The 18,284-nt window shown below is 40.4% G+C and overlaps 1 protein-coding gene across 1 annotated transcript in view; it reads left to right on the top strand.

Moving 5' to 3' along the window:
* Positions 1-13,227, top strand: part of KLHL5 (kelch like family member 5) — a 361,638-nt gene extending 348,411 nt beyond the window's left edge. Inside the window, exon 11 of the mRNA XM_053704052.1 lies at positions 12,482-13,227. Coding sequence (XP_053560027.1) covers positions 12,482-12,538 — 57 coding nt within the window. The 3' untranslated portion in view covers positions 12,539-13,227. The remainder of the gene's footprint in view (positions 1-12,481) is intronic.
* Positions 13,228-18,284: the final 5,057 nt, after the last annotated feature.

Genomic DNA, 18,284 nt, shown 5'->3' with positions numbered 1-18,284 from the left:
ACCTCAAATGCCTATAAATACACCTCCCACCTCACTCATACCTCAGTTTTAAAAACGTGTGCTTGATTTCTTCAGTGAAAGGCGCTTCTAAGCATATTGAAGCCCAGTTCCTCTCTAAGTGCAGTGTTTGTCTGAGGAATGTGAAGGGAGTATTGCCTGATGATACCATGTTTTCGCCTATGAGAAAGCTTTTTATAAGGCTCTCTGTAAATCGGTCGCAGGGATTCATCTGCTGCCTCCCTTTATAGATCAATAATATACTCTTGTACCATTACCTCTGCTATGTTTCAGTACTGGTTTGGCGGTCTGCTATATGTGGATGGGTGTCTTACACAGTAAGTATATACTTTTATTATATAAGACACTCTCAGCTATGGATTGGGCACTTTTTAAGTAAAGTTGTTAGATATTGTTTATTAACATGCCTTTTTTTTAGGCTATATTCTTAGACCTGTTACATCTATGGCTGATATTACTGCTGCTTCTACTTTTTGGTTAGACAGTTTATCACAGCAGTTGCCTTCAGATTCTGAATTATCTAACATTATTGTTTTACTTCAACATGCAAATAATTTTATTTGTGATGCTATATTTGATGTTAGGAAGATCAATGTCAAATCCATGTCTTTAGCTATTCTAACTAGAAGAGCTTTATGGCTTAAATCTTGGAATGCTGACATGGTGTATAAAACTAAATTATCTCTATTTTCAAGGTAAAAATCTTTTTGGTTCACAATTGGGTTCTATTATATCAACTGTTAATGGGGGTAAGGGAGTTTTTCTGCCCCAAGACAAGAAATCTAAGGGTAGATTTAAAGCTCCCAATTGTTTTCGTTCCTTTCGTCAGAATAGAGAACAGAAAACCACTCCTTCCCCTAAGGCCTCTGGCTCTAATTGGAGACCTCCGAATTGGAATAAATCCAAGCCTTATAAGAAACCAAATCTTGCCCCTAAACCTACATGAAGGTGCGGCCCTCAAGCCATTTCTTCTGGTAGGGGTCAGACTAAAGCTATTTCAAAGAGTTTGGACAGACTTTGTCCAAAATCAGTGGATTTAGAATATAATTTCCCAGGGGTGTCAAATACCCATGTAACAGAAAACCCAGTAAAAGCTCAAGTCTTTCTAAAATGTGTTTTAGATCTATAACTTTCAGGGGTAATTATCCCGGTTCCACAGCAGGAACAAGGATTGTTTTTTTTTTTATTCAAATCTATTCTTTGTACCAAATAAGGAAAAATATTTCAGACCAATTTTGGATCTGAAAACTTTAAATCATTTTGTAAGAGTCCCAACTTTCAAGATGGTGACTATAAGGACTATTCTGCCTTTTGTTCAGCAAGGTCATTTCATGTCCACAATAGACTTACAGGACACTTACCTTCACAATTCGATTCATCCAGATCACTCATTTTCTGAGATTCTCTTTTCTAAACAAGCATTACCAATTTGTCGCTCTTCCGTTTGGCCTTGCAACAGCACCAAGAATATTCTTAATAGTTTTAGGTGCCCCTTATAGTTTTGCGGTGTTTCCTTATTTGGACGATATATTGGTACTAACTCAATCTTTTCATTTAGAGAATCTCACACAAAACAATGTCTGTTGTTTCTTCAAAGATATGTTTGGAGGATCAATTTACTAAAGAGTTTCTTGATTTCTCAGACAAAGGTCAAATTTTTTTTCCAGATAGATTCAGTGTCCATGACTCTATTTCTTACAGAACAGAGACGTTTGAGATTGGTTTCAGCTTGTCTAAACCTTCAGTCTCTTATTATTCCCTTCAGTGGCTATGTACATGGAAGTTTTAGGTCTCATGATTGCAGCATCAGATACAATCCTTTCTGCTTGTTTTTAGACCTCTACAGCTTTGCATGTTGCACTAATGGTGCAGGAATTATTCTTAGATATCACAACTGATATACTTACAGTAAATCCCAACACTTAACTCTCTCTGACTTGGTGTTTAAACCATCACCTTATTGTTCAAGGGGCCTCCTTTGTTCGTCCTACCTGGACTGTGATCACAACAGATGCAAGTCTCACAGGTTGGGGAGCTGTCTGGGGGTCTCTGACAGCACAAGGAGTTTGGAATCCTCGAGAGGCGATGTTACCAATCAATATTAGAACTCTGTGCTATTTTCAGAGCTCTTCAGGCTTGGCCTCTATTAAAGAGAGAACCGTATATTTGGTTTCAAACAGACAATGTCACAACAGTGGCATATGTCAATCATCAAGGGGGGACTCACAGTCCCCTAGCAATGAAAGAAGTGTCTCTAATACTTTATTGGGCTGAATCCAACTCTTGTCTAATCACTGCGATTCATATACCAGGTATAGACAATTTGGAAGCTGATTATCTCAGCCGTCAGATTCTACATCCGGGGATTGGTTTCTCCATCCAGATGTGTTCTATCAGATTGTGCAGATGTGGGGTTTTCCAGACATAGATCTGATGGCCTTTTGTCTAAACAAGAAACTTCCCAGATACCTCTCCAGGTCCAGGGATCCTCAGGTGGAATTGATGAATGCTCTAGCAGTTCCATGGTTTTACCAACCTGCTTACATTTTTTAAGCTCTAAGAGTGATCTCAAAGATCATAATGGAACAATCTTATGTGTTTCTGATAGCACCAGCATGGCCTCAAAGGTTCTGGTATGCGGACCTTGTCCAAATATCCAGTTGCCAACCTTAGTCACTTCCGCTAAGACCAGACCTTCTGTCTCAAGGCCCGATATTCTATTCGGATCTCAAATCTCTAAATTTGAAGGCATGGAAATTGAACGCTTAGTCTTTAGTCATAGAGGTTTCTCTGACTCTGTGATTAACACTATAATACAGGCTCATAAGCCTGTTTCAAGGAAAAGGAAAACCTATATTTCATGGTGTTCCACTCATGATTATTCTTGGCATTCTTTTAGAATGCCTAGGATTCTACAGTTTCTTCAGGATGGTTTGGATAAAGGGTTGTCTGCCAATACTTTGAAAGGACAAATCTCTGCTCTTTCTGTTTTATTTCACAGAAAGATTGCTAATCTTCCTGATGTTCACTGTTTCGTACAGGCTTTGACTCGGATCAAACCTGTTATTAAATCTATCTCTCTTCCTTGGAGTCTAAATTTGGTATTAAAGACTTCACAGGCTCCTCCATTCTTTGGACATTAAACTACTTTCTTGGAAAGTATTATTTCTCTTGGCTATCTCTTCTGCTAGAAGAGTTTCTGAATTGTTTGCTCTCTCTTGCGAGTCTCCTTATCTGATTTTCCATCAAGATAAAGCTGTTTTGCAGACTTCGTTTAAATTTTTGCCTAAAGTTGTGAATTCTAACAACATAAATAGGGAAATTATTGTTCCTTCCTTGTGTCCTAATTCTAAGAATACTCTTGAAAGGTCTTTACGTTCTTTAGAGGAGGTAAGAGCTTTGAAATATTATGTTGAGGCTACTAAATATTTCAGAAAGACTTCTAGTCTATTTATTTGTTATTTTTTTGTCTGGTTCCAGAAAAGGTCAGAAAGCCTCTGCCATTTCTTTGGCATCTTGGTTGAAACTTCTGATTCACAAAGCTTATTTGGAGGCAGGGCAGTCTCTGCCTCAGAGAATTACAGCTCATTCTACAAGATCAGTTGCCAAATCTTGGGCTTTCAAGAATGAAGCTTTAGTTGATCAAATCTGCAAAGCAGCCACTTGGTCTTCTTTGCATACTTTTACAAAATTTTACCATTTTGATGTTTTTGCTTCTTCGGAAGCAGCTTTTGGTAGAAAGGTTCTTCAGGCAGCTGTCTCGGTTTGATTCTAGTGCCTATGATTTAATTTTTAAGAAAACGTAATTATTATTTTAGTATTTAATTTCTCAGCGGAAATAGCTGTTTTTATTTTATCCCTCCCTCTCTAGTGACTCATAGACTTCCACATCATGGGTATTATATCCCATACGTCGCTAGCTCATGGACTCTTGCCACCTATATGAAAGAAAACATAATTTATGTAAGAACTTAGCTGATAAATTAATTTCTTTCATGGTGTCATGAGTCCATGAGACCCACCCAATTTTTGGGGGGTTATGATTTTTTTATATAAAGCACTTTATCCTGTTCCTCTTTTTTATGCTTTTTATTCCTTTTACACCTCACTAACTTGGCTATATGTTAAACTGAGTTATGAGTGAGGTGGAAGGTTTATTTATAGGCATTTGAGGTTTGGGAAACTTTGCCCCATCCTGGTAGGAATGTATATCCCATGCGTCACTAGCTCATGGACTCTTGCCACCATGAAAGAAATTAATTTATCAGGTAAGTTCTTACATAAATTATGTATTATTAAGAGGTATTGAATAGGATTCAGAATAAGACCTCCCTTGGGAAGATTCTTTCTTAACCATGTATAAAAAAAAAAAAAACAGTAAAAGCTCAAGCCTTTCTGAAATGTGTTTCAGATCTAGAACTTCCAGGGGTAATTGTCCCAGTTCCACAGCAGGAACAAGGATTGGGGTTTTAATCAAATCTATTCATTTTAGTAAAGAAGGAAAATTCTTTCAGACCAATTTTGGATCTGAAAACTTTAAATCGTTTTTTAAGAGACCCCATTTTTAAGATGGTGACTATAAGGACTATTCTGCCTTTTGTTCAGCAAGGTCACTTCATGTCTACAATAGACTTACAGGACGCTTACCTTCACATTTCGATTCATCCAGATCTCTATTGATTTCTGAGATTCTCTTTTCTAAACGAGCATTACCAATTTGTCGCTCTTCCGTTTGGCCTTGCAACAGCACCAAGAATATTCTCAAAAGTTCTAGGTGCCCTTCTATCTGTAATCAGAGAGCAGGGTATTGCTGTGTTTCCTTATTTAGACGATATCTTGGTACTAGCTCAATCTTTTCATTTAGCAGAATCTCACACAAAACAACTTCTGTTGCTTCTTCAAAGACATGGTTGGAGGATCAATTTACCAAAGAGTTTCTTGATTCCTCAGACGAAGGTCACCTTTTTAGGTTTCCAGATCGATTTAGTGTCCATGACTTTATCCCTAACAGAAAAGAGATGTCTGAGATTGGTTTCAGCTTGTCTAAACCTTCAGTCTCTATCATTCCCTTCAGTGGCTATGTGCATGGAAGTTTTAGGTCTCATGATTGCAGCATCGGACGCGATCCCTTTTGCTCGTTTTCATATGAGACCTCTACAGTTTGCATGTTGCACCAGTGGTGCAGGGATTATAATCGGATGTCACAACTGATATACTTAAATCCCAGCACTCAACTCTCTCTGACTTGGTGATTAAACCATCACCTTATTGTTCAAGGGGCCTCCTTTGTTCGTCCTACCTGGACTGTGATCACAACAGATGCAAGTCTCACAAGTTGGGGAGATGTTTGGGGGTCTCTGACAGTACAAAGAGTTTGGAATCCTCAAGAGGCAAGTTTACCAATCAATATCTTAGAACTCCCTGCTATTTTCAGAGCTCTTCAGGCTTGTTTTCTATTAAAGAGAGAATCGTATATTAGGTTTCAAAAAGACAATGTCACAACAGTGGCATATGTCAATCATCAAGGTGGGACTCGTAGTCCCCTAGCAATAAAATAAGTATCTTTAATACTTTCTTGGGCGGAATCCAACTCTTGTCTAATCACTGTGATTCATATACCAGGTGTAGACAATTGGGAAGCGGATTATCTCAGCCGTCAGACTCTACATCCGGGGGGAGTGGTTTCTGCATCCAGATGTGTTCTATCAAATTGTGCAGATGTGGGGTCTTCCAGACATAGATCAGATGACCTCTCATCTAAACAAGAAACTTCCCAGATCCGCAGGTGGAATTGATGGATGCTCTAGCAGTTCCATGGTTTTACCAACCTGCTTAAATTTTTCACCTCTTTTTTTTCTTCCAAGAGTGATCTCAAAGATCATAATTCAACAATCTTATGTGTTTCTGATAGCACCAGCATGGCCTCACAGGTTCTGGTATGCGGACCTTATCCGAATGTCCAGTTACCAAACTTGGTCACTTCCTTTAAGACCAGACCTTCTGTCTCAAGGCCCGTTTTTTCATCCGGATCTCAAATCTCTAAATTTGAAGGCATGGAACGTTTTCGCTTCAACATATTTTTAGCGATTATTCGTCTGCAGAGTCCAGACGTTTATTTGCGATTGTGCTCGTGCCCTATTGTCCCGGGTCTCCCGGCCTTGGGAGGGCCTGTACAATTCCCTGCGGGTGTAGATGTCCCTGAGTGTTGTGCCTTTCGTTACAGAATAGCGCGCCTTTGCGTATTACTCAGACATGTTTTTCAGTTATTAGACGACCCTATCCTTAACGGATACGGGAATCCACAGTCTTCTACTTTGAATGGCTCACCTCATTAGACATGAGGGGATGAAGTAATCTTCTGATTGTCTGTTATTGAGATCCTTCCCAGTTTTGTTGGAAGATCAGGCTTCCGTTTGGCTGGTCCTACGGGTAGGCCTGTTTCATCTTGGGCGTAAACCTATGGGTTGCCTTATATTTTCTTTAATCTAATTAGGATGCCTTTTTTTTTTGTTTATATGTTTCCTTCGGGAACTTTCTGGGATTGATACTCACTCTTACTTCTGTGGAAGTTTGTTAAGGGACATGTTAGTCCTATGTTTGTCTGTTATTCCTTCTTCCCCTCTGAGGGAGGATTTATGAAACTTGACAGTTAGGACCCTGGCGGCAGGCTGGTCCTGTTTGGGTTTTTCTGTCTCGTGGATGTTCAGGCATGTGGCGCCGTTTCTGCTTGGCTGGTGCGGTCGAGGAGCCGAGTGCTCATATTATCATTTGTGTTTCTTGTTTTTGTTTCAACAAGTTCAGCTAAGCATTCTAGAGGACCTGTGGGTCCGTGAGGCAGGAAAGATTGTTTCAGTCCTTATTAGCCCTCAATCTGGTTGACTGGGTCAGTGGAGTTCCACTGCGTCTCTCTCTCTCATGCGTCTATCTCCTCCCCATGCTGTGGAGGGTTGGAGGGCTTAGTGCCCTCTTGCCCCCGATTTGGGCGGTTTGGCCTTCTGAGGCTCTGGGATTGTCCTTTTTTGGACTTGGTCCTTCAGCAGCTAGTAGCCTGATGGGTAGCTTAGCTGCCTAGCTGCGGAAGGTTTGCAAACTGTAACCAGCTGCGGCTATTTGCACATTGACTATGTAATATCAAGCTGTTTTCATGAGACCTTTTTGGTTCCTCCGTTTTCTCAGTGTGGGTTAGGTCTCCTTTTAGGGACCTGGTTTTCCCTCCGGGAGATGTTTGTTCCATTTTAGGGACTCTGGGCGTGGTCTCCTTTGGGCTCTGCTTAGGGTTCTTCCCCGGAGCTGGGGATGCTCTGTATCCTTTTCTCTCTGTGATCTTCTGATTGTATGGAGGTGATGTGGAGACCAGCCTTTGCTCGAGTGTTTTTGGCCTCAAGGTATCCCCTTGCTTGTGGTCCTGTGGCTGTTAGAGCGTCTATGAGCTCTAGTGTTGTTGTACGACTTTTAACGCCTTAGCTCCTTTGGAGCGTTGGACTTCGGCAAGGGGTGGTCTCTTCCTTGGGTCGGGACTTGTGAGTTATTCTCGTTCTCTGGGATGATCTGGATATTGCATTGATATCTCCCTGTGGGTCTGTTTTTTATATCAGACGGGGGGTTAAGTTCTCGGTTACTGTTTGTTTAAACAATTGGGGGCTCAAACCTATCTTCACCCGGGTGCTTCTGGTTCCTGAGGCTTCACATAGCGTGTTCCCTTGTGGATCCCATTGCGGGTTGTTACTGGATTTTTAGCCTCTAGGGCTGGTTCGCGGTTCCCTAGTTCAAGGGAAATTGGGCTATGACCTTTACTCTGACTAATTGGTCATCGTTGGCCAGGTTTTCAGAGTGCCGATGCTCATTGAGCTTGACTTATGACTTTATGGTCGGTTTCTCTTGGTCAACTTGCACTGCAGGCGAATGGGTTTGCAGTGTCACTGCTGCAACTATTGCACATTGGATGTATGTTAGCAAGCTAATTTCTTAGGGGAATTCCTTCCAAGTTCGTTTTCGTTGGAGCTTTGATCTCTCCTTTAGCCTGTGGCTTCATGTCTTGTGGGCAGGTGCTCTGCCTTTCTGGCCCTATTCTTTTTCTTAGAGTGGGGGCTTATTCTCCTTCTTATGAAGGTGTGGTCCCTTTCTTAGGGCTTCTCCTGGACTCAGGAGGCTGGAACTGAGAGTTAACCTTTCAGAGAGGGGTATTCTCTCTGGGTTGTTATGTTCCATCTGGAGTCTTGCTGGCTCCGTGTCAAGACTATGTTGGGCCCTTTGCTAGATTCCTTTGGGTCTAAGGCCTTGTCGTCTGTTCCTAAGGAATCGGGTTGGCACCTGTGCTCTGTTGGGATGGCTGTGGCCATTCTTCCGCTCGTTTTTGAGCTGGTGTAGGGGTTCTTCTGTTCCCCTTTTTCAGACCTGCCGACGCTTGGGCTGGCCCGGCGGGGAGTAGGTTCTGAGATGCGTTGTCATCTTTGGGATCTAGGTTGGCATAGTGGCTAGCTCCCTGGGCTTGCAAGTAGAAGGTCCAGGGTTCCAATCCACCTTCGAGTTCTGGTTGTATCCTCTCATTCTTGGGGGTGCAGAGGGCCTTGTTGAGGTTATGTGCTTCCCCCTTTTGGAGACCTATGTGTAGGTCTGGCGGCTTAGATTGCCTAGAGTGTGCTCTCTGTCTGGGAGTTTTTTTTCTGCAATCTGTTCTCTTGCTGGCCGCTTTTTACTTCTCGGCAAGTATTCTTTCTGTGTCATCCTGATGATGGCTGCATGTTCTTGACTCAGGGTTTTTCGTCTGGGTCTGTTACACATTTTTTTGTGTCTGAATACTTCAGTATTCTACGTTCTGACGATGTGAAGACTCAGTCTTCTGTTGTCTTTCAGTGTTTTGCACGATATTAAGAGAAAAGTTTCTCTGTTCTGATGCCCGGTCCTAAACCTCTGGTTTCTGCTTGGTGTGGGCGTAGCCTCCCCTTGTTTGTCAGGACCCATTTGGGTCTTTTGTGAGTGAGGCTTGCTATTGGGGGTTTTCCTACTATAAATTTTGTGGTGACCTTTCGCTTCAGTTCTTCCTTGCCCTATTCCTTTGGGGTTTAGGCTGGTGTTTCCTTCGCTAGTGAGGGGTGAGTGGTGAGGGACCGACTGTTGGGCGACGGTGTCTCCTGGAGGATTGTTGGTTCATTTGAGTCCGATTTTGTGGTCTCTAGCTAGGCTTCTGGACTATCTGCGGGTCAGTGTCCTTGGGGCTTTTTCCTTTTCAAAGTTTTCTCGGCTTCGGACGAAGCAGGGTTTTTGTTGGATAGTGGTTTCAGGCTTGGTACCCTCCTATTGTTCCCTCCCGTCTTGGCATTCAGTGTCCTCTGTGGCTTGGGTATTGTTTTCCCAAAAGTAATGAATGCAGCTGTGGACTCTTTCCATTTAGGAAGAAAAACTTAAATTTTGCTTACCTGATCATTTTTTCTTCTTCTGATAGACGCCCCGTATTTTTTAGGTGGGGCGTCGTTATTTATTCTTTTGGCACCTTTCACCCTGATATTTATTCTACTTTTCCTTGTTCCTCGGCAGAATGACTGGGGGAGGAGGGAAGTGGGAGGAGTATTTAAGCCTTTGGCTGGGGTGTCTTTGCCTCCTCCTGTTGGCCAGGTTCTTAATTCCTAAAAGTAATGAATGCAGCTGTTGACTATGTTAATATGAACTATGTTAATTTCTTTCAGTGTTTTAGTACCATTGGCCAAAAGTTAGTTTTAGCAATCTCTGGGACTAAATGGGCAGAAAGTCATTTGATCATCTAGATCTTTCATGCATTGATGAGTTTCATACTGTGATTTATAAATATTTATCTTCAAAGATTTACATCTAAGATTTACAGAAGTTCATTCTCGCCATAACAAGAATGTTGTATGGTGATGCATCTTGATAGTGATGCTAAAGCCACTGTCTTAATAATTTATATGGATAAAGTGATGCTGAAATCAGTCTGTACATTTATTCATAATTTTCCATTTGGAGCAAGCACATTTTTCCTTCCTTTATTCTGTCATGATTCCTCTTCATCATAAATTGTATGAGATGTTAGAAGATGCACTTCTCGCACTAAGAAGCAATGGAAAACCAGGAGATTTTGAGATCCCCAGGGTCATTGGAAAGTAATGCTTTTAATAAAACCTTCTTGGCAAGGGTTTTACATAACTAAGAACAGAACAAGCCAGACCCTAAAAGCTTAAGGTCACACTGTATTGGAGACTTATTTATTGTGCTTTTTGTTTTTCCTATACCCACAAATGTTTATTTCTTTTTGCCGCTCTGGGACATCTCATTGACAAACTGTCTTCTAATATGAGCACATAATACATATATTTAATTCCTTAAAAGCAAAAACTTCTTTTTTTTTTTTTTTAGTCACCACAAATTAATTTATATATCATTAACACACCGAAATAGTATACAGTATATGTTAAGCCACACCGTAATGATTTTATATATAATTGTTTTTTTTAGACATAAATGGTTAGTACAATGTTTATAGTTGTTTCTTTGTGATTCTTAAGACAAACCCAACTTGTTCTTTTGATAGAATCCTACTTATAAGGAAAACAAAATATAATTCTATTCCATTTAGAAAGTTTATTGTAAACATGTTAGTATTATGAATCAACAATGGCTTAGTAGTAAATTATTTGTTTTGCAATATATTTCATTATTTATTTTGTTGCCATTTTCATTTACTTTAACTCTGAAAAATTGTGTATTTTCCGATTCTGGGAATCGGAAATGAGCATTGCAGACTTCAACATTTTGCATATCTGTCTATATTTGGCCACAGCAGGAGTAATAAAATAAGCAATTGCAAAATAATGCAAGTTTGCTAATAAAATGACAGTTGTCTACCCCAGTAGCAAGGCCATATTGATCCCTCCAAATAAGTCAAGTGATAAGTGGAGTTTGCCTTTGAAAAACAAATGCAGCACACAAAGTGTTAATCTTTTGGAAAACTTTCACGCTTGATATGGTGCAAGACAGTCATTTCATGCACTTTTAAACAACTTTCCAATTTATCATTAAATTTGCTTTGTTCTCTTGGTATTATTTGTTTAAAGCTAAACCTAGGTAGGCTCATATGCTAATTTCTAAGCCCTTGAAGACTGCCTCATATCTCAGTGCATTTTGACAGTTTTACACAGCTAGACAGCGCTAGTTAATGTGTGCCATATAGATAACAGCGTGCTCACTCACTTGGAGTTATTACTGAGTCAGCCCTGATTGGCTAAAATGCAAATCTGTCAAAAAAATTAAATAAGGGGGCACTCTGCAGAGGCTTAGATACAAGGTAATCACAGAGGTAAAAAGGATATTAATATAACCATGTTGATTATGCAAAACTGGGGAATGGGTCATAATGGGATTATCTTTTTATGCAATAAAAATTCTGGATTTGACTGTCCCTTTAATTACTAGGTGTTTTATATCCCTTTAATATCTATGTACAATTACATTTTGCCAGCATTTGTTTTCCGAAGACTTCAGATGCCAGTAGAATCTATTTTAAAGGAAGATTTGTATATGAAGTAAGAACCTGTGTAATTTAGAGGCTGAAAGATGCGTAGAGATGTATGTAGAAAATACATAAAGAGCCAGAAGTGTAGAGATGTATGTAGAAAATACATAAAGAGCCAGAAACGTAGAGATGTATGTAGAAAATACATAAAGAGCCAGAAGCGTAGAGATGTATGTAGAAAATACATAAAGAGCCTGAAACGTAGAGATGTATGTAGAAAATACATAAAGAGCCAGAAGCGTAGAGATGTATGTAGAAAATACATAAAGAGCCAGAAGCGTAGAGATGTATGTAGAAAATACATAAAGAGCCAGAAGCGTAGAGATGTATGCAGAAAATACATAAAGAGCCTGAAACGTAGAGATGTATGTAGAAAATACATAAAGAGCCAGAAGCGTAGAGATGTATGTAGAAAATACATAAAGAGCCAGAAGCGTAGAGATGTATGTAGAAAATACATAAAGAGCCAGAAGCGTAGAGATGTATGTAGAAAATACATAAAGAGCCAGAAGCGTAGAGATGTATATAGAAAATACATAAAGAGCCAGAAGCGTAGAGATGTATGTAGAAAATACATAAAGAGCCAGAAGCGTAGAGATGTATGTAGAAAATACATAAAGAGCCAGAAGCATAGAGATGTATGTAGAAAATACATAAAGAGCCAGAAGTGTAGAGATGTATGTAGAAAATACATAAAGAGCCTGAAGCATAGAGATGTATGTAGAAAATACATAAAGAGCCAGAACAAGCCATTTAGGACACATGTCCAATGGCTAATGAAGTTTATCAACCACGGGTGTATTATTTTGAATATTACCTTCCTAATGTATTTTTGATATGGGGCATATATATTTTTTAGGACGAGTGGGGGGAAATCCATTTAGGTTTGATCTAAAAATGTTGTAACAGTATCTGATGTTTCTGTGTTTGCTTTTTCAGGTTGCACCATTGTGCCTTGGAAGAGCCGGTGCCTGTGTTGTGACAGTAAAACTATAACGTGCCAGTGTTAGAGCACATCTGCAAAGACTTTCACATTCCCAAAGAGCTTGTATTTCAGAATACACACTATTCCTTATTCAGTGATTGTGTTGTGAATGATAAAGCCCTACTAATTATCACTTTAAATGAATTTAAGCACACATCTGCCGTGTATATCTTGCCTGTTACAGATGTTAAACTATTCAAATGTATTTAACCCTTTGTAATCAAATGAACTTTTTAAATCCATTGTACATTTTGGGACATGACTGAGTTTTGAATTATACGTAGTTCAGTTTGTATTTTACCACAGTAATGGGCTAAATACTTTATTACAAGAGAAGATCACAACCTTGTGGGCTCAATGAAGGAAATTAAAACCATGCATGAGCAGAGATGCCTATTAATAAACTGATTATAATTTGGAAGCAGAGGCACATGAGGGCAACACAGCAGGTCTGTTAGTTGGCAACAAGCTCACTGCAAGCACAGATGGCAGCGCTGAGTGCTGTGCCAGGAAGTCGTCTGTCATAGGATTAGCACAGACGGAGAGAACCTCTAGAATGGTTAAGTATTAGGGGCGGGGGATCCTATCCAAGGAATGATTTTTTTTTCTTCTGCCAACCTCTCTTCCTGGCTATAGAATCATTTTGTAAGTATTTGATGTCAGGCCAAAGATAAGTAAAGAATGAAGTAACTAAGGAAAACTTGAAGGAAATATCGTTATTATTTTGTTTTCTTTATGTAAAACCTTTTTTGTAACTGTTTTTGCATATTTTTATTTTTTTAAACCAAAGTCTTATTCTAGTTTTAAACAGTATATTTGTATTGAAGCGGGCAGTTCAATTGAGAGATTTATTGTCACGTGTCTAGAAATTCAGCAACTATCCTGAAAGAGAACTGAAAGACTTGTTTAAGAAATCTATGCTTTTTGATTGCACTTAATTTCATTCTGAAACCAAATATATTTAACACAAACTGGTATTACCCCTTCTTGGGGCATAATGATAACCCAGATGCCAACCCTTTCAGCAGCTCTGTCAAGCCACTGGAGCTTTCCCTTTATGAAAATGTGGAAACTGATCATAATTGGCACCAAAAAAAGATATGCAGCTAAATGTTAACTTCTTGAAGGAAGAACATACAGCTGTGTTTTGAAAACTCTTTGACTTCATTTTGAAGATGTTTCTGTGAGATACTGAAAAAATGACAAATAAGTCAAATTCAGCCTAATTGTGAGTTCAGCAAGGTGATCTTGTTGTTAAAGGGATAGAAAGGTCAAAATGTATACATGCATGGGTGCATTTCCGTTTAAATTGAAGCATTTGTGCAATTCAATTAGCAAAAATGCTTCTAGTAAAAGTTATTACTGTTTTTCTGTGGCATATGCACATATCCTGTGAGGGCCCGTGCGCCAGTTTTCAAACACTATGCTTGCTCAGAGAGGTGGTGGTGGTGTGTATTGCTTCTGAAGATGTAATTTGTGCCATGCAGGCTACGGATGACCCTCTGAGAAGGTGTAGTGTTTGAATACTGGTGCACAGCAGGGATAGGCACATACAAAGGCTGTCCCTTACATTTTACAAAGTACAGACCTTAGTGAAGGACCTCAAGGTACATTTGAAATTAAAAACATTATTTAATAGTGCTTGGTGGTGTTATACTGATGCAGATACCACTGATCCTATAACCAGCCCTCCTCTGGCTATACCCATGTGCCAGTGTCACTACTGTGTCATTATATAGTGCTGGGTGTTATTATACTGATGCAGATACCACTGATTCTATAACCAGCCCTCCTCTGGCTATACCCATGAGCCAGTGTCAGAACTGTGTCATTATATAGTGCTGGGTGTTATTATACTGATGCAGATACCACTGACCCTATAAACAACCCTCCTCTGGCTATACCCATGTGCCAGTGTCACTACTGTGTCTTTGTATAGTGCTGGGTGTTATTATACTGATGCAGATACCACTGACCCTATAACCAACCCTCCTCTGGCTATACCCATGTGCCAGTGTCACTACTGTGTCATTATATAGTGCTGGGTGTTATTATACGGATGCAGATACCACTGACCCTATAACCAGCCCTCCTCTGGCTATACCTATGTGCCAGTGTCACTACTGTGTCATTATATAGTGCTGGGTGTTATTATACTGATGCAGATACCACTGACCCTATAACCAGCCCTCCTCTGGCTATACCCATGTGCCAGTGTCACTACTGTGTCATTATATAGTGCTGGGTGTTATTATACAGATGCAGATACCACTGACCCTATAACCAGCCCTCCTCTGGCTATACCCATATGCCCGTGTCACTGCTGTGTCTTTGTATAGAGCTGGGTGTTATTATACAGATGCAGATACACATCCAGTATTTCACTCAGGCTTTATTTATTCCATTACTTATCACCCAATATCGCTAGCAGTCTCTTGACAAGCCACTAACTTTATTCACACTACATATTTCTTCTGTTAAGTGTGATCAGTCCACGGGTCATCATTACTTCTGGGATATTAACTCCTCCCCAACAGGAAGTGCAAGAGGATTCACCCAGCAGAGCTGCATATAGCTCCTCCCCTCTACGTCACTCCCAGTCATTCTCTTGCACCCAACGACTAGATAGGAGGTGTGAGAGGGCTATGGTGATTATACTTAGTTTTATATCTTCAATCAAAAGTTTGTTATTTTAAAATAGCACCGGAGTGTGTTATTACCTCTCTGGCAGAGTTTGAAGAAGAATCTACCAGAGTTTTTGCTATGATTTTAGCCGGAGTAGTTAAGATCATATTGCTGTTTCTCGGCCATCTGAGGAGAGGTAAACTTCAGATCAGGGGACAGCGGGCAGATGAATCTGCATAGAGGTATGTAGCAGCTTTTATTTTCTGACAATGGAATTGATGAGAAAATCCTGCCATACCGATATAATGTCATGTATGTATACTTTACACTTCAGTATTCTGGGGAATGGTACTTCACTAGAATTACACTGTAAGAAGTACATTAAGCTGTTTAATAACTAGAAATTATGTTTAACGTTTTTGCTGGAATGTAAAATCGTTTTCATTTGCTGAGGTACTGAGTGAATAAATGTTTGGGCACCATTTTTCCACTTGGCAGTTGCTTAATCTTTTTCTGACAGTTTCTGTTCTCTCTCACTGCTGTGTGTGAGGGGGAAGGGCCGTTTTTTTGGCGCCTTTTCTATGCATCAGTTATTTCAGTCAGCAGCTCATTGTATTTCCTGCATGATCCAGTTCATCTCTAGAACTCAGGGGTCTTCAAACTTATTTTGAGGGAGGTAATTTCTCTCAGCAGAGCTGTGAGAATTATAGTTGACTGTGATAAAAAACGTTTATTCTGTAATTGTTTCCTGCTTTCAGAATTTGTTATCTTTGCTATTGGGATTAAACCTTTGCTAAAGTTGTGTTGTTTACAAGGATTGAGGCTATAACTGTTTCAATTTATTAATTTTCAACTGTCATAGATTTTCTGTGCTTCTTAAAGGCACAGTACGTTTTTAATATTATTCTAATTGAATTGTATTCTAAGTTGCAAGTTTATTTGCTAGTGTGTTAAACATGTCTGATTCAGAGGAAGATACCTGTGTCATTTGTTGCAATGCCAAAGTGGAGCCCAATAGAAATTTATGTACTAACTGTATTGATGCTACTTTAAATAAAAGTCAATCTGTACAAATTGAACAAATTTCACCAAACAACGAGGGGAGAGTTATGCCGACTAACTCGCCTCACGTGCCAGTACCTGCATCTCCCGCTCGGGAGGTGCGTGATATTGTAGCGCCGAGTACATCTGGCCGGCCATTACAAATCACATTACAGGATATGGCTTCTGTTATGACTGAAGTTTTGGCTAAATTACCAGAACTAAGAGGTAAGCGTGATCACTCTGGGGTGAGAACAGAGTGCGCTGATAATATTAGGGCCATGTCAGATACTGCGTCACAGGTTGCAGAACATGAGGATGGAGAACTTCATTCTGTGGGTGACGGTTCTGATCCAAACAGACTGGATTCAGATATTTCAAATTTTAAATTTAAACTGGAAAACCTCCGTGTATTACTAGGGGAGGTGTTAGCGGCTCTGAATGATTGTAACACAGTTGCAATACCAGAGAAAATGTGTAGGTTGGATAAATATTTTGCGGTACTGACGAGTACTGAGGTTTTTCCTATACCTAAGAGAATTACTGAAATTGTTTCTAAGGAGTGGGATAGACCCGGTGTGCCGTTCTCACCCCCTCCGATATTTAGAAAAATGTTTCCAATAGACGCCACCACACGGGACTTATGGCAAGCGGTCCCTAAGGTAGAGGGAGCAGTTTCTACTTTAGCTAAGCGTACCACTATCCCGGTGGAGGATAGCTGTGCTTTTTCAGATCCAATGGATAAAAAATTAGAGGGTTACCTTAAGAAAATGTTTGTTCAACAAGGTTTTATATTGCAACCCCTTGCATGCATTGCGCCGATCACGGCTGCAGCGGCGTTCTGGATTGAGTCTCTGGAAGAGAACATTAGTTCAGCTACTCTGGACGACATTACGGACAGGCTTAGAGTCCTTAAACTAGCTAATTCATTCATTTCGGAGGCCGTAGTACATCTAACTAAACTTACGGCGAAGAATTCAGGATTCGCCATTCAGGCACGCAGGGCGCTGTGGCTAAAATCCTGGTCAGCTGATGTTACTTCTAAGTCTAAATTGCTTAATATACCTTTCAAAGGGCAGACCTTATTCGGGCCCGGGTTGAAAGAGATTATCGCTGACATTACAGGAGGTAAAGGCCATGCCCTGCCTCAGGACAAAGCCAAAACTAAGACTAGACAGTCTAATTTTCGTTCCTTTCATAATTTCAAAGCAGGAGCAGCATCAACTTCCTCTGCACCAAAACAGGAAGGAGCTGTTGCTCGCTACAGACAAGGCTGGAAACCTAACCAGTCCTGGAACAAGGGCAAGCAGACCAGGAAACCTACTGCTGCCCCTAAAACGGCATGAATTGAGGGCCCCCGATCCGGGATCGGATCTAGTGGGGGGCAGGCTTTCTCTCTTCGCCCAGGCTTGGGCAAGAGATGTCCAGGATCCCTGGGCGCTAGAAATAATATCTCAGGGATACCTTCTGGACTTCAAATACTCTCCTCCAAGAGAGAGATTTCATCTGTCAAGGTTGTCAACAATCCAGACAAAGAAAGAGGCGTTTCTACGCTGCGTACAAGAGCTCTTGTTAATGGGAGTAATCCATCCAGTTCCACGATCGGAACAGGGACAGGGGTTTTACTCAAATCTGTTTGTGGTTCCCAAAAAAGAGGGAACTTTCAGACCAATCCTGGACTTAAAGATCCTAAACAAGTTCCTAAGAGTTCCATCGTTCAAGATGGAGACTATTCGGACAATTTTACCTATGATCCAAGAGGGTCAGTACATGACCACTGTAGATTTAAAAGATGCTTACCTTCACATACCGATTCACAAAGATCATTACCGGTACCTAAGGTTTGCCTTCCTAGACAGGCATTACCAGTTTGTAGCTCTTCCATTCGGATTGGCTACAGCTCCAAGAATCTTCACAAAGGTTCTGGGTGCTCTTCTGGCGGTACTAAGACCGCGGGGAATCTCGGTAGCTCCATACCTAGACGACATTCTGATTCAAGCTTCAAGCTTTCAAACTGCCAAGTCTCATACAGAGTTAGTACTGGCATTTCTAAGGTCACATGGATGGAAGGTGAACGAAAAGAAAAGTTCA

Source organism: Bombina bombina, chromosome 2, assembly GCF_027579735.1.
Source record: "Bombina bombina isolate aBomBom1 chromosome 2, aBomBom1.pri, whole genome shotgun sequence".
Lineage (NCBI taxonomy): Eukaryota > Metazoa > Chordata > Amphibia > Anura > Bombinatoridae > Bombina > Bombina bombina.
Note: the sequence above shows the minus strand (reverse complement) of the source record. Positions and strands in the feature narration are given on the sequence as shown.